General features: G+C 39.0%; 3 protein-coding genes across 3 annotated transcripts; 1 reads left to right on the forward strand and 2 right to left on the reverse strand.

Annotated features, from left to right (window-relative positions):
- The first annotated feature begins 542 nt into the window (after positions 1 to 542).
- Positions 543 to 4,174, forward strand: LOC120127872 (protein transport protein Sec61 subunit alpha-like). The gene is made up of 7 exons (XM_039145677.1): positions 543 to 641; positions 1,415 to 1,772; positions 2,253 to 2,480; positions 2,656 to 3,010; positions 3,095 to 3,222; positions 3,370 to 3,505; positions 3,926 to 4,174. The coding sequence occupies exons 2-7, from the start codon at positions 1,429 to 1,431 to the stop codon at positions 4,163 to 4,165; spliced, it is 1,431 nt and encodes a 476-aa protein (XP_039001608.1). The 5' UTR covers positions 543 to 641; positions 1,415 to 1,428; the 3' UTR covers positions 4,166 to 4,174.
- A 1,758-nt stretch (positions 4,175 to 5,932) lies between these two features.
- On the reverse strand, positions 5,933 to 6,247 carry LOC120127760 (cytochrome P450 CYP736A12-like). The gene has a single exon (XM_039145594.1). The coding sequence runs from the start codon at positions 6,245 to 6,247 to the stop codon at positions 5,933 to 5,935; it is 315 nt and encodes a 104-aa protein (XP_039001525.1).
- A 5,780-nt stretch (positions 6,248 to 12,027) lies between these two features.
- LOC120127761 (cytochrome P450 CYP736A12-like) lies at positions 12,028 to 13,068 on the reverse strand (the record flags this gene model as incomplete). The annotated part of the gene is made up of 1 exon (XM_039145595.1): positions 12,028 to 13,068. A coding segment is annotated over one exon (1,041 nt), but the record flags the coding sequence as incomplete, so codon positions are not given.
- Between the last annotated feature and the right edge of the window lie 3,510 nt (positions 13,069 to 16,578).

The raw sequence follows: 16,578 nt of genomic DNA on the forward strand, positions 1-16,578 counted from the left end.
TTTAAACATACATTTATCAAATGATTGAAGATAAAATTAATATATGTATATCATCTTCACTGTTTAGTTTATGTAACTACGTGTCTGTAACACACTACGTGTGGTTTTTTTAACAAAATTCATATAATTTTTTTTATATTCATCATCTCTTCTTTTTGTTTCATTCATTTTAGTTCAATTTGTGCTTGTACATAAGCATGACACACATCTTTATCTTAAGTGATAAAAAATTATTTAAAATAAATTTTATTTTTATATTATTTTTTATTTTGATAATATTTGAGTAAAAAAAAGCCAATCATAGACGTACGGTACATTTATGTGTATCAGATTTCTTAACAAAAACGTCCAAATTAGGGATTATAATATCCAAAAAATGAATGAACGTGCCAAGTACTGCAATACTTCCCGTTGACAATTGACAAATTTGACAATTATCCTGCAAACTTGCCGCCTACTGTCCACGTCACTCTCACAGTCCACGCGTCTTATCCTCATTCGCCCGACGTCGTGTATTTAACCAACAGTAACGGAGCCTTGCACGGAACCCTCCTTAAAAACCCAGCCAGAACAGTTTCCCCTCAGAATTTACGAATTCACCTTCTCTTTACGGTACGCTTCCTGCATTTACAGTGCTTACGGTTAGCCTCATTTCTGATCATAGAGCTTTGTTGCTGTTGAAGATGATTATGATTCCAAGTTCATATTTTTTGCTTCACTTTGTTTTCTATTAGCCTTCTTAATTATATTTTACTCGTGATTTGTTTTTTCTTTTAAAGATCTAATTTTTCTTATGGGTATTGATTAGGGCCTAGAAGTATAGCGGAAATTTATATTTTTTGCTAGTTGAAGGATAAGTTGTTTTAAGGAAATGAGGATCTGAAGCAATTTTCTGAGTTTAGATCCCTTTCAGTACTTTCCAAATCTGTAGTTTTTTTTTTCCGGTGCATCTGTTAGGAATTTAGGGCCAGCTAAAAGTGGAACCTTTAGATCGTTTGATACCGCTTGTTTAGGTGAAATTTTTGATGAGCTCATTGAAGTTTGTTGGTTGGAAAACTATTGGAGAGGAACAGCTCCTTTAATTTAGTTGCGGATTTTGGAGCTTCTTGCTCATATATGCATGTTTATGGAATTTATGTTTTGATGTTCCTTTCAACTGTGAAACTGCTGTCTTTCAAATAAAATTGAAAGGGGCAATTTTTTTTATGGATATGAGAATGAGTAATCAAAGAGGAGTTCTATATATATTAAAGTTTTGTCAGCAGTATTTGAATCTTTCTCTCTTCTGTTCCCGAATAGATTAAAATTTTCTGGTGTATTTTACCTCTCCATTGTTTCTTGTTAGATATCGTTCTACTTTGAGATGTTTGACAATATTGTTCTGTTTTAACTAATATGTTTTATTTTTTTACAGTTGGATAAAACAAGATGGGGAGTGGATTTAGAGTGCTTCATCTTGTACGACCCTTTCTTTCATTCCTGCCTGAAGTTCAGAGTGCTGACAGGAAAGTTCCCTTCAGAGAGAAAGTCATATACACTGTGATCTCTCTTTTCATTTTCTTGGTTTGTAGCCAGCTCCCACTGTATGGCATACATTCTACAACTGGTGCAGATCCATTCTATTGGATGCGTGTTATTCTCGCTTCAAGTCGTGGGACTGTCATGGAACTTGGAATCACTCCCATTGTGACGTCTGGACTGGTGATGCAACTTCTGGCTGGTTCGAAAATCATTGAAGTGGACAACAATGTCCGTGAAGATCGAGCCCTTTTGTAAGTATTCTTTAAGGGTGTGAACTTTATTTATGTTTTTTTAATTATTATTATTATTATTATTGAGGTAACTATTGTCACCGAATGATGATTGGTTACTTTTTTTTTTGACTCTCTGTTGCTCAATATTGATGGCTTCTCATGACTGTAATTAGAATTTTACTCTTATGTTATTGGTTGTCAGACAATGGAATCAGAAACTTTGCTGATGATAGCAGCTTGATTCTTGTCCTTCAGGGTTGATTTAAAATGATGTTATGATAAGTCTCGTGGAGAATATAATATATTCTCCATGCAGGAGAGCTTCTTTTGGTGTGCATCATGTGCATTACTCATGCATGCACCTGTGTTCATGCTTTACCTCTTAGAGGTTTTGCTAAGCAGTCAGGTTTTTTTTTCCCCTTAAGCTGCAAATTGCTTCTTTAGTGTCCAAGATGTATAATTATGTATGATGAGTAGTTGAGTACTTTTTCTTTCCAGAAATGGGGCACAAAAGTTGTTGGGAATCTTGATAGCCATTGGCGAGGCGGTTGCCTATGTTCTCTCTGGGATGTATGGTACTGTTGGCCAACTTGGAGTTGGAAATGCCATTCTCATCATCCTTCAGCTTTGCTTTGCTGCTATCATTGTCATGTGTCTGGATGAACTTCTTCAGAAAGGATATGGTCTGGGTTCTGGAATTTCCCTTTTCATTGCAACAAACATCTGGTGAGCATTTGTAGATTTTAATTCTTATCTTTGCTTTCTTAATCTACTAAAAAAAGGTTCACCAAGGATTCTTGTGGTCTTACTATTATATTATGTAGCTGAGTGCTGTTCCATGATGTAATCATTGGTAGAATTACAACTGCTAACACTCAAAAGAGATTTGATTGATATGCAGTGAAAACATAATCTGGAAGGCATTTAGCCCCACAACGATTAACGCAGGAAGAGGTGCAGAGTTTGAAGGAGCTGTTATTGCATTTGTCCATAATCTTTTGACTCGAGATAACAAGATTCATGCTCTCAGAGAAGCCTTTTATCGACAGAATCTTCCAAATGTGACAAATCTGCTTGCTACAGTCTTGATTTTTCTAATTGTTATCTACTTCCAAGGGTTCAGAGTGGTTTTGCCTGTGAGATCAAAGAACGCCCGTGGACAGCAGGGTTCATATCCTATCAAGCTCTTCTACACCTCTAACATGCCCATCATTCTACATTCTGCTCTTGTTACAAATCTTTACTTCATCTCTCAGGTACTGGAGTTTACTTGTATACATATGACCATCTAGGTCTGTTACTTTTTAATATAATACATCTAACCATGTATCCCTCTGCAGTTACTGTACAGAAGGTACAGTGGAAACTTTTTTGTGAATCTCTTGGGCAAGTGGAAGGAATCTGAATATTCAAATGGTCAATCCATTCCTGTTGGTGGCCTTGCATATTATATCACCGCACCATCAAGGTGATTTGAACCTTCACTATTTTCAGGAGAAAAAAAATTTTCCAGCATGGTCTCTAGTGCTGACACTTCTTTTAGGTTAATAACTTTGTAATTTGGGAATCTTCCTTGTCAACTTATGCCGACTCTTCTTGCTATATTATCTTGCAGCTTAGCTGATATAGCAGCCAATCCTTTTCATGCGTTGTTCTATCTCGTGTTTATGTTGTCAGCGTGTGCATTGTTCTCAAAAACTTGGATTGAAGTCTCAGGGTCATCTGCTAGAGATGTTGCCAAGCAGCTCAGGGTTTGTGATCTACTCTTTCAAATTCATCTTTAGATTTACTTTGTTTCTGTAGATTTGCTTTTGTGTTTTCACTTTATAATTATTGGTTTTAGTTCTAACTATGAGCTAAAAACTCGGAGTAACCTTTTTGCAGAAAGCAAAATTTACATACTTTTTTAATTAGTCGAAACACAATAATTAAAATTATACCTGGCACGGAATATGTATTTTGATATGTGCGCTTTTTTTAGTGAAATAATGTGGCAAGTTTTCCTTAAGCTTCTAAGGTTTAAGCCCTCATACCAAAATTAACTTTGCAGTCCTTTCCTGGGATGATTGAGTACACCAGGAAAATGAGCATGCTATGCATGCAGTTCATCAGCTGAGGTACCATTACTCTTCATTTAGCGTTTGAGGAATCATTTTTCTGCTATTTTTCAGGAACAACAAATGGTTATGCCTGGCCATCGCGAGGCAAGCTTACAGAAAGAGCTGAACCGTTACATTCCCACAGCTGCTGCATTCGGAGGCATGTGCATCGGTGCACTCACAGTTCTTGCAGATCTTATGGGAGCAATTGGGTCAGGAACCGGTATACTTCTTGCAGTCACAATCATTTATCAATATTTTGAGACTTTTGAGAAGGAGAAGGCCAGTGAGCTTGGCTTCTTTGGATTGTGAACTTAGATTTTGACCAAGGAATGCTTGTGCTTCTTTTGCTTAGCATATATATAATATAACTTGCAATTTAGATGCACAAATGACGAGAACGCTTGTTATGTGGCTTTAGTTACTTGAGGAGAGCCTTTAAAAGTTAAAACTTTGCCTTGGAGTGTGTAAGTTCGTTAAACTATACCAACCATCATAAGTGTCTAGTATTGTATGGTTCCGTCACGTCTCGAAGCAATCACATGAACTTATTCATTCCTCACGTTGATTTGTTATGAATTCCAAGGCTAATTTTCTTTACTTTGTATTGTTACTGCATTAATTTCAGAACTAGTTCAATGATATGGTAAAACTAAAGATGTCAGTTAGCCATTCTAAAAGTATGATGTTCATGCTTGTTTTGCTTGAGAGTTGAGCATGTTTCCCACTTGGGAATTTACATGCATTCACCAAGTGGGGTTTCAACCATAATTTCACTGTACCAACAGTTATATCGTGATGTCGGTGATTACAAATTAATCCATCAGATGCTTTAAAATAAAATATAAATACGTTTAAAAATGAAATCCATTAACAATTATACATTAATTATAGGAATTTTAACGGGTGGACTTCACATCTAATTGGAGGCAGATGAATATATTTTGTAGATAATGGAGTGGGGTTGGAGCGACTTGTCGTGGATGGTGGGCTATAGATGAATATGATCTTCTATTATCATTATCTGTATTTAAATATTATTGAAGAATTTTATTCCTTTTAAATCATAAGTCATAACTATATTTTCCTCTCTCTATAATATCTTCAGATAAAAATAAAATAATAAAAATTACATTGAAGTAAATATATTCATTCTAAAATTTTGAATTAATAAGAATTGATTTTTTTTAAGTCTCACGTAATATTTTAAATATTTTTAGGTTTTATTTTGTTTTGTAAATAAAGATAAATTCTTATTATTTTATTCAACCTTTTAAGAGTTTTCCTGTAAGCTGAGTGTCAATATTTATTATTATAATTTTTTTATTTTCTTTCTGAAAATGATTTATAAAAAATGTCATAGATCTATATTAATCCCCACAAAATCACATAAACATGTGCAATTTGATACATAAAATTACCTATTAAATTATTTTTGATAATTATCTCTGAAAATAAAATATATAATTCACTTACTACTAAACATTTAATATCATTCAAAAAGTAGAATAAAAGTTTTAATAATAATTAAGTAGTTCTTGAGTTCGATGTTTTGTGTATATTGAAAATCTTCATTTGGAGATTCAATAAAAACTAGGTGTGCGACAAAAGTCAGTCTAGATTAATCAATGCAAAACTATGTGGAATCAGAAGGGAAACAAATATATATATCTCAAGGGGGTCGAACGTACACATATTTTCTAAAATTCTACACATCGTTTTTAAATTCAACATATCTAAAAAAACATAAAGTACGTGTATAGAATACAATTTATTCTGAAACCAACGAAGTCGGTACCATAAATAACTATTGTTTTTTTTTCTTTTGAAACGTAAATAGAATCTCGTTAATAATTCCCTTATAACTCAATCAAATTGAAATTCAATTGAGACAGTTGAGGGGGGAAAGAGTAACAATAACTTTTATTATAAACAACTATTGCTAACATGGTGACTTTGTATATTGGCCATGTCAACCCTAATTAGAACCTTATACTTGGGGACTTACCCTAAGACAACCGGATTGTAATGGTTGCCTTTTTTTTTGCAATGTACTGCAAAAACAGACATTGCACCATTTTAACCAACTAAACGATAGGTTGGCTTTGCAAACAAATGCTTAGCCCTGGGCAATGAGAGACCAAACTTCTCGGTCATGTCGAGTTGATTAGGCAACATAGCATCGGGCAACTCCCAATCAAAGCAATGGACTAATTGAGCTATAATTAAACGCATGGTGGTTAGCCCTAATTGCATTCCAGGGCATCCTCTTCGACCAGTTCCAAAAGGGATGAGTTGGAAATCATGTCCTCTAAGGTCTATGCTGCTATCCTCGAATCTTTCTGGAAAGAACTCTCCTGCATTGTCCGACCACACTTTGGGGTCTCGCCCCATGGACCTAGTATTCACCAGGATTCGCGACTTTTTCGGTATGAAATATCCATTAACTGTGCTATCTTCCGTCGACTCGTGTGGAACTAAAAAGGGTGCCACCGGATTGATGCAGGGGGATCCGAGACAGATGATGCTGAGCTGTCAGATTGCACGTTGATGGCGCTGAGATACCATGAGTTGGCAGATCAGCGCAAAGGCGGGAATTGATTGTGACATGTTCCTTATTGGGGTCGTTTTGAGTATGTTTCAGTCTTTTGGCCATAACTTTGGCTACAGGTGTCAGAATCGCGCATAAGACCCCAATCCGGAAAGCTCTTTTCGACGCGCACGCTCTCCACATTGAGCTACGCTCCATGTGGCCTTTTTTTTCAACCTCAAATTCTGCCGTTTTCCCCTCCGAATCACTAGATTTAGTTATTTTTTACTATTTATGGTAATATTTCGATTGTTAATTAGGAAGTCAATTTAAATCCGATTTAGACCGGATTTTTGGGAGATTGCTTATTTTATTTCGAATTTCAATTTAGAGTGATTTCGGATTTTGCTATTTTGGCAAAATTCGAATAAATACGATTTTTGCTATTTTTGGCAAAATTCGAATAAAGACGATTTTTTTTAGCTATAACAGTCCGGCTTGTGGACTGCTTTTGAGACAGTTATTGATTTTATAATATTTTATTAAACCCTAGAGACTTTTTTCTCTGGTTTTTGGGCGAATTTTCTCTTGTGAATCGTCTGTCGGAGCTAGCCTACAGGATAATCACTATTCTGTCTGGCGTCAGTTGGTGTCAGAGCTTCAACATCTTCTTGGGAAATTTCACCAGTTTCAATGGCTGGAGGTCGTGGTCGTGGTCGTCGTGAGCAGGTTCCGAATGAGGAAGCCCAACGCCGTGATCGCAGCGTTCAGGATGTGATGATTGCGGATTTGCAGAGGCAAGTCGCAGAATTAACCCAGCGCCTAGCGGCGCAGGATTTAGAGGATCGTGAGGCCTCTGATCACGATACAAATTCCACTTTCGAAAACCCATATCACAATCGCGCAGGATTCCGGGGCGCAGGATTCCGGGAGCACCGTGGTCGGGAGGAGCGTCATGGAGACCTCGGTTTTCGGGTCGATCTCCCTGAGTTTTCTGGTACATTACAGGTCGAGGGATTCGTGGATTGGATTAATGAAGTGGAGCGTATTTTTGAATATAAGGAAGTCCCCGATCGTGTGAAAGTGAAACTGATCGCCATCAACTCAAGGGCAGAGCATCTGCGTGGTGGGAACAGTTACGACGTTCACGAGAAAGACAGGGCAAAGCCAAGATCACTGATTGGGAGAAGATGAAAAAGAAGATGAAGGGTCACTTCCTTCCCTTCGGCTACACGCAAACCTTATTTCAGCGACTTCATGCGTTGAGGCAGGGCGCGCGATCAGTCGATGATTACACGGAGGAGTTTTACCAATTGGTCGCCCGGAACGATTTATCTGAGACGGAGGAGCAGATGGTGGCGCGATATTTGGGGGGTTTACGCCAGCCCTTGCAAGATGTCCTCAGCCTTCATTCATTGTGGAGTGTTTCGGAAGCATACCAGCGTGCACTTGCTGTTGAAAAACAGCAAAACAGGAGACCAGTGATCAGGAGCGATCACAACAGTCGACCAGTTCGCCCTCAAGAGTCCCGTCCTGCTCAGCAGCCACCGCAGGGTAATTCTAACCCTACTATTAGATGTTTTCGTTGTGGTGAACAAGGGCATAGGGCGACTGATTGCAGGAAGCCTGCTAGTCAAAAGGGCAAAAATTTGTTGATTGAGGAAAACGTGGAAGACGAGACTGAGGAGATTGGCGAACCCGTGTATGACGATGATGAGACTGATGATGTGCTGTATGGAGATGGTCATGAGACTCTGGTCGTTCGCAAGAGTCTACTTACCCCCAAGGGCGATTCAGGGGACGATTGGTTGAGAACCAATATTTTCCACACGACTTGCACAGTTGCAGATAAAGTCTGCAAAATGATCATTGACAGCGGCAGTTGTGAGAATGTAGTGTCCGAGGAGGTTGTCCAGAAATTGCAGTTGAAGACGGACCGTCATCCTAAGCCATACAAGTTGTCATGGCTAAATAAAGACAGTGAGGTAACAGTTGATAGGCGATGCCTGGTGTCTTTTTCAATTGGTAGAAAATATTTTGATAATGCCTGGTGTGATGTTGTGTCTATGGATGCGTGTCATATATTGTTGGGTCGACCTTGGCAGTATGATCGTAGTGTCATTCATGATGGACGGAAGAATACATATTCCCTTAGCATCAAGGGAAAAAAGATTGTGTTGGCACCCCGGCGGGAAGGACTTACTCCTACCCCAGTAACCCATAATACTAATCTGCTTTCTATGTCCAGGTTTTAGATGAGATTGAGCATGGCGACGTGGTCTATGCCTTGCTACCTTGCGAGAACAATGCAGTAGACGTGGATACAGATTTACCAGTAGAGGTGCAGCGGTTGCTAGCAGAATTCTCTAACTTGATGCCAGAGGATCTTCCTCCTGGACTACCACCTATGAGGGATATTCAGCATCAAATTGACCTTGTTCCTGGGTCAAGTTTGCCAAATCGACCAGCATATCGCCTCAGTCCCAAGGAGGCCGAAGAGTTGCAGCGACAGGTGGAAGAGTTGTTGGAGAGGGGCTATATCCGAGAGAGTATGAGCCCATGGCAGTCCCTGCTCTGTTAGTGCCAAAGAAAGATGGTTCTTGGCGTATGTGTGTTGACAGCCGAGCGATCAACAGAATTACAGTGAAGTACCGGTTTCCAATTCCCCGTCTAGATGATATGTTGGATCAGCTATCTGGTTCTAAGATCTTCTCAAAAATTGACCTTAAGAGCGGTTACCACCAAATCAGAATAAGGCCTGGAGATGAGTGGAAGACGGCGTTTAAAACGCCACAAGGGTTGTATGAGTGGATGGTCATGCCTTTTGGGTTATCCAATGCGCCCAGTACATTCATGAGATTTATGCATCAGGTCTTGCGGCCTTTTATGGGGAAATTTGTTGTAGTTTACTTCGATGATATCCTCGTTTATAGTCCGACATGGACTTCACACTTCGATCACCTCCGTGCTGTTTTTGAGATGCTGAAAACGGAGTGCTTGTTTATCAATCAAAAGAAGTGTTCTTTCTTCACTACTTCTGTGACTTTTCTTGGTTTTGTTGTGTCTACTGATGGTGTTCATGCAGATCAGTCAAAAATAGATGCAGTCTTGGAGTGGCCCAGACCAAGAACCTTACATGACATCCGAAGTTTCCATGGCTTGGCGTCTTTTTACCGTCGATTCATTAGAAATTTCAGTACTCTGATCGCCCCTATCACAGAGTGCCTCAAGGGGCGTGATTTCCAGTGGTCTGAGGAGGCAGAGGCCAGTTTTCAACTGGTCAAGCAGAAGATGACCGAGGCTCCAGTTTTGGCACTTCCAGATTTTGACAAAGTGTTCGAGGTAAATTGTGATGCATCTGGCGTTGGCATTGGTGGTGTTCTGAGTCAGGAAGGTCGTCCAGTTGCTTTTTTCAGTGAGAAGCTATCGGGATCAAAGAAAAATTATTCCACTTATGATCTGGAGTTCTATGCCATAGTTCAGTCCCTGAAGCATTGGCGTCACTACCTAGTACAGAAGGAGTTTATTCTGTTTACCGATCATGAGGCCTTGAAGTACATCAATGGCCAACACAAGCTGAGTAGACGTCATGCCAAGTGGGTAGCATACTTGCAAGAATTCACTTTTACGCTGAGGCACCAAGCAGGGAGTTTGAACCGCGTCGCAGATGCCCTGAGCCGTCGTACCTTACTTCTCACCACCATGAGTACTAAAGTTGCAGGATTTGAGACGTTCACAGATATGTATGCAGCTGATCCTTCCTTTGGAAGGATATTTCAGGAGGTAACTGAGGGTCACCGTCATGATTTTGTTTTGCATAATGGGTATCTGTTTCGTGGATTACAATTGTGCATTCCAGATTGTTCATTGAGGCAGCAAATTATAAGTGAACTCCATAATGAGGGACACTTTGGCCGAGATAAGACATTGGCCCTTATCTCTTCTGAATTTTATTGGCCCAAGTTGACTAGTGATGTGGCCCATTATGTGGACCGTTGTTATGTGTGCCAGCGATCTAAGGGAGTTCTCACCAATGCGGGATTGTACACTCCCTTACCTGTTCCTGAAGCTCCTTGGTTCGATGTCAGCATGGATTTTGTACTAGGCTTACCCCGCACCCAAAGGGCCTCTGATTCTATCTTTGTTGTGGTTGACAGGTTTTCCAAGATGGCTCATTTTGTAGCTTGCAGAAAGACTATGGATGCTGACCGGATTGCCCATCTCTATTTCAAGGAGATTGTGCGTTTACATGGTGTTCCTCGATCCATCACTTCAGATCGTGATACTAAGTTCATCAGTCATTTCTGGAAGAGCCTGTGGGGGAAACTGGGAACGCAGTTGAATTTCAGTAGCGCCTACCACCCCCAGACGGATGGACAGACTGAGGTGGTGAACCGAAGTTTGGGAAACCTTTTAAGGTGTTTGGCAGGAACGAAGCCGAAGCAGTGGGATTTGGCATTGCCTCAGGCAGAATTTGCCTACAACAGATCAAAAAACAGAACCACAGGTTTAAGCCCATTTGAGATTGTCTATGGTCAGAACCCATCCGGGGTGTTGGACTTAGCCCCTATTCCACGTATAGGACGTTTCAGTCCTAAAGCAGATGAGATGGCAAAGTATCTTCGGGGTATCCATGAGCAGGTGAAACAGACCATTCATGAGAGCAATACCAAGTACAAGACTCGGGTCGACAATCATCGTCGTCAGGTACTTTTTGATGTTGGTGATTTTGTTTGGGCTGTATTAACTCGTGATCGTTTTCCTGTTGGTGAGTATAATAAGCTTAAGGATCGGAAGATTGGACCTTGTGAGGTCGTGCAGAAGATCAATGATAATGCTTACAGGTTGCGACTTCCCAGTCACTTGAAGACTTCTGATGTCTTTAATGTGAAGCACCTGAGTCATTGTTTTGTGGATCCTGATGACACTACTCTGAACTCGAGGACGAGTTCTTTCCAACCCGGGGCGACTGATGCAGGGGATCCGAGACAGATGATGCTGAGCTGTCAGATTGCACGTTGATGGCGCTGAGATACCATGAGTTGGCAGATCAGCGCAAGGCGGGAATTGATTGTGACATGTTCCTTATTGGGGTCGTTTTGAGTATGTTTCAGTCTTTTGGCCATAACTTTGGCTACAGGTGTCAGAATCGCGCATAAGACCCCAATCCGGAAAGCTCTTTTCGACGCGCACGCTCTCCACATTGAGCTACGCTCCATGTGGCCTTTTTTTTCAACCTCAAATTCTGCCGTTTTCCCCTCCGAATCACTAGATTTAGTTATTTTTTACTATTTATGGTAATATTTCGATTGTTAATTAGGAAGTCAATTTAAATCCGATTTAGACCGGATTTTTGGGAGATTGCTTATTTTATTTCGAATTTCAATTTAGAGTGATTTTCGGGATTTTGCTATTTTTGGCAAAATTCGAATAAATACGATTTTTGCTATTTTTGGCAAAATTCGAATAAAGACGATTTTTTTAGCTATAACAGTCCGGCTTGTGGACTGCTTTTGAGACAGTTATTGATTTTATAATATTTTATTAAACCCTAGAGACTTTTTTCTCTGGTTTTTGGGCGAATTTTCTCTTGTGAATCGTCTGTCGGAGCTAGCCTACAGGATAATCACTATTCTGTCTGGCGTCACGGATGCAACCTGAAACTCTCTTTGACGACCATATGCAAGTAAGTAAGTTTAGGTATATCCGACTCTTCGACCATTCGATTTCTTCCGACAACGGTTTCCAACTCTTGCTGGAGATCAGCCATCACTCGAGGATGCCTTAGAAGTTCCGAAAGTGTCCACTCGATGGCTGTAGTTGTGGTGTCGAACGAAGCTGCCACCATTTCCACCAGTATAGCCTTGATGTTTTCTCTACCGATGATGTATTGCTCCTTGTCGGTAGGGTTCATCGGCTTGTTCAACAACGAAACCATCACATGAAAGAAATCTGTATAAGAATTTCGCTCCTCGGTATTTGTCGATCCTTGTTCATGTTCATCGATTAGTTTGTCGAAAATTGCGTGAAGACCATTACTTGTCCTCTTAGACCTTCTTTTTATTTCCTGAAGATCAAATGGAGCAAGAAAGGGCACGTAATCCGACAGGTTGAAAACCCCAGCCAAGTGCACGGTCTCTTCAATTAATGGCTTAAATTCGATATTGTCATCCATACACCGTCCAAAAATAACTCTAGACATGATCACTTCAACAACCTTACCCACCTGCTGGCTGAGGTTCAATGTTTTACCCTCCGCCGCGGTCTTCCTCACCGATTCGACTAACGACACCATCTCCGCCTTCCTGACATGAGCGAAGCATTCGACTTTCGAAGCACTAAGTAGATGCAATATACACCACTTTCTTACCGTTCGCCAGTAGAAACCGTACTGGGTAAAAGCCAAGCCCTTGGCACCGCGTGTCAAGTAATCCACGGATTGGACTTTCGGCATACCGGCAAAAATGACGTCATGGACCTTGAGGAATAGTTCAGCTGCTTCGGGTGATGATACCACAATTGTTGGCATATAGCCTAGTTTTATTGACATTATGGTTCCATATTTTTTGGCGAGAACGTGAAGACTATGGTGTGGAAGTTTTCCTAGGATATGGAGGTTACCGATTACCGAAAGAGGGGGAGGACCCGGTGGAAATTTCCTGACATTTTTGTTGTTGGGCGGTGTGTGAAAGAAGTAGATAAAGGGGTGAATTCACGAGATAATGTTCTCGAATTTTTTTTTTCACGATATGGTGCACATCCCAGATTAATTGCTGGAATGGGGTGAATTCTATAGTGATCGCCATAGGACGCCATGCAATCCAGGCGACCTTAGAGGTCGCCATGCAATCCAGGCGACCTTGGAGGTCGCCATGCAATCCGGGCGACCTCCAAGGTGGATTGCATGGTGCCCTGTGCGTATTTTGCAAAAATCATGGGCCGTGGGAATGCATGGGGGAGGGGATGCATGCTGTGCATGGCCATGCAGATGCATGCTGTGCATGGGACGTGGGAACTGTGCATGGCCATGCACGTCGAACGGTGTAGGTCACGGCGGCGTGGTCGGTAGGTCGCCATGGAGTCTCGGCGACCAAGGTCTGGTCCGTAGCTGCTGTAGCTGCATGCATGCGTTGCATCATAGCTGAGATTCCTGCACCCGTAGCTGTATGTGTTGCATCTATAGTTGCGTTATTGCAGCGTTAATTTAGCTGTCAGCCTTTCAATGCTCAATAGTTAGACGACAATGCTAATATTATTTGCTTCAACAATCAAATTTAATGACTCTGTCCAACGCTCAGTTGCTTTATATAAAGGATATGGGGTTTAGGGTAGAAGCACAAGCAGAACCGGCACATATAAACTTTGCCGAGAGAAAGAAAAGGAAGAAGAAGAAAAGAAGATAAAGGCTCAAACATAGTTCGTGAGGTAATTTTTTTATTGTTTAATTTAGTTTATTATATGAAATTATTAGTTTGTTAGTTTCGGGTTTAGGGTAAATTAAAATCTAGTTAATTAGTTTGTTAGTATAAATTATTAGTTTGTTAGTTTAAGTTATATTATAGTTTATTAGTTTAAGTTATATATTATATTATATAAAAAATTAGTTAATTAGTTTCTTAGTTTAAGTTATTAAATATAAAAAAATATTAATTAATTTGTTAGTGTCTTTAAACGTATATTAGGTTGTTCGTTGAAGTTGAAGTTATATTATAAAAAAATTAATTAGTGCTTAATTAGTTTGTTATTTTAACTAAGTTATATTATAATAAAGAAATAGTTTATTAGTTTAAGGTATATTATAATATATTAGATTATATAAAATTAATTTGTGGGAGCTATTGTTGTTTAAATAAATATTTTGTTTACACATACATGACATTATTTCACAATATTTGCCCACGTACAGATTGATTCGAAGAAAGAAACAAGGCAGGAAAAAAAAAAGTAAAGGAAGAAGGCATAAAGACGTGAGTAATTTATTATTTTTTGTTGTCCATTTTTTGTTGTTGTGTATGTGTAAATTAGTTAGTTAGTAAGTTTATATTAGATTATATAAACTAATTTGTGCGAGATAATTTCTGTTTTAAAAAATATTGTGTTTAAAAATATTTAGTGTTGTTTTAAAAATAGTTTGTTTAATTTACATTGTATGTGTATATTAGTAAGAAGTAAAAATTAATTGAATGAAATAATCCGGACAACGCATTATCTCGCGAAATAATTATTTCGAGAACATTATATCGATAGTTTTGCCTAACAAATTTGTTTGATATTTTTAAAAAATAAAAAATATTATCAAACTAATTATTATTATTAGTAATAATTACTAAATGATTAGTATCAAATCAAAATCATTAAATATTTATAATAAATAATTATTAGTGATTATGACTAAATCATATTATTATTAAATCATTAAATATCAAATCATTAGATTAATAGTAATTATCAAATCATTATTAGGTTTATTAGTAAGCAATCAATCAAGTTAAATGATAAATTTATTTGATCATTAATATAATAGTATATTATTTATATTTAATAATTTATGAAATTATCTTATCTAATTTTTTAATCTAAATTAATTTTTTTTTATTTGTAGAGAAAATGAGCAGCAACTTTTTCACGATTGTCCATTATAATGGACAGATTATGGAAAATGAGGTCGGAGTAGTTTTTCAGTCTGAAAAACCAATAAATATGATGTTCAAAAAAGACATCACATTTATAGAAATGAAGCATAAGATAGAAAGAAAAATTCGAGCTGCAGTTGATGGTTTGAGGTATAGGTTTATGATATGCTCTAACCCAGTCAGATATGCTGCAGTTCCACTTGAAGAAGATGATGATATTGGAACCATGGTTGGATTACATGAGTCAACCAATATAGCAGTTATTGAATTATTTGTTGATGTGCGTAACATATGTGATGTTCCTGAGTCATCAAGAGGTGTGGCTCAAAATCCATCTGAAATGGCTTTATATAGTCAGTTTGAGGAGCCGACATACAGGTTCCCGAACAGTTTTATGGCACTATTGGAAAGTGTAAATGAAGTCGGGGGGACATCTACAGCAGCAGAGTATGAGACGAGAAACATACCGGAATTGGTTGTTGATAATGACGCTGAAAATCGATGGGGAGAAATTCATGATGATTCAAGCGAAGATGAAGAAACTGAAGAACCCGTTTTGGGCGGCGACGAAAATATTTTTGGTGGAGGTGCAATTGATGAAGTTCCGACACCGTATGAAGCTACTCCTCACATGTACGAGATAGATTATGATGCAATGAGGGCACCTGAATTCCCAGACATGCCACATTTACCTCCGTACCAAATGACTGAATCATTCGATAATTCTGGTGAATTTTCAGTTGGGGTGCAATTCAGAGGAAAAAATGAAGCTACGCTGGCGATTAAAGAGTACTGCATCAAATGCCATGTTGATGTCCATGTTGCAGAGTCCAACCAGAAAACCCTATACGCAAAGTGTGTAAAATATGGCCCAGAGTGCAAGTGGAAGATCAGAGTGTCGAAAAATCAAAGGCACGATGTTTGGGTCATCACGAGGTACAATGGTTCGCACACATGTTTGCGAAACTCCATCGAACAAGACCACCGACTATTGGACTCCGATGTAATATGTGAATACGTGAAGGCGATGGTTGAAAAGGATCCAAGGATATCTTGTTCAGTGTTAGCTGCATCTATTCGAAGCCAATTTGGATATCAAGTAAAATATGGCAAGGTGTGGAATGCGAAAATGAAGGCAATGAAGTTGACGTATGGAGATTGGGATACATCGTACAATGAGCTACCACATTTGCTACAAGCAATGAAGCGATTTATCCCAGGAACTATAGTGAAGTCTCAAACCATGCCCGCATATGACGAAGAAGGTCAACTTCTGCCAGGGAAGAAAATATTTCATAGACTATTTTGGGCATTCAAGGCATGTATTGAAGGATTTCCATTTTGCAAACGTATGATCCAAGTAGATGGTACGTGGTTGTATGGTCAATATAGGCATGTACTTTTGATGGCAGTTGCTCAAGATGGTGAGCGAAATATCTTCCCAATTGCATTCGCCATTGTTGAGGGAGAGACAACAGAGGCTTGGGATTTCTTTCTGACCAATCTACGTCAATGTCGTTCGTGAAGATGGAGTTTGCTTGATATCCGATAGAGGAACGGGT

Source organism: Hibiscus syriacus, unplaced genomic scaffold (assembly GCF_006381635.1).
Source record: "Hibiscus syriacus cultivar Baekdansim isolate YM2019G1 unplaced genomic scaffold, ASM638163v2 tig00110472_pilon, whole genome shotgun sequence".
NCBI classification, from domain to species: Eukaryota; Viridiplantae; Streptophyta; class Magnoliopsida; order Malvales; family Malvaceae; genus Hibiscus; species Hibiscus syriacus.

Bases quoted from the DNA above. Each gene is read 5' to 3' on its own strand.
- LOC120127872 (XM_039145677.1), top strand. From the start codon at position 1,429: ATGGGGAGTGGATTTAGAGTGCTTCATCTTGTACGACCCTTTCTTTCA. The intron at 3,011-3,094 runs GTACTGGAGTTT...ATCCCTCTGCAG, and splicing joins ATCTTTACTTCATCTCTCAG to TTACTGTACAGAAGGTACAG. The intron at 3,506-3,925 runs GTTTGTGATCTA...GCTATTTTTCAG, and splicing joins ATGTTGCCAAGCAGCTCAGG to GAACAACAAATGGTTATGCC.
- LOC120127760 (XM_039145594.1), bottom strand. From the start codon at position 6,247: ATGGGGCGAGACCCCAAAGTGTGGTCGGACAATGCAGGAGAGTTCTTT.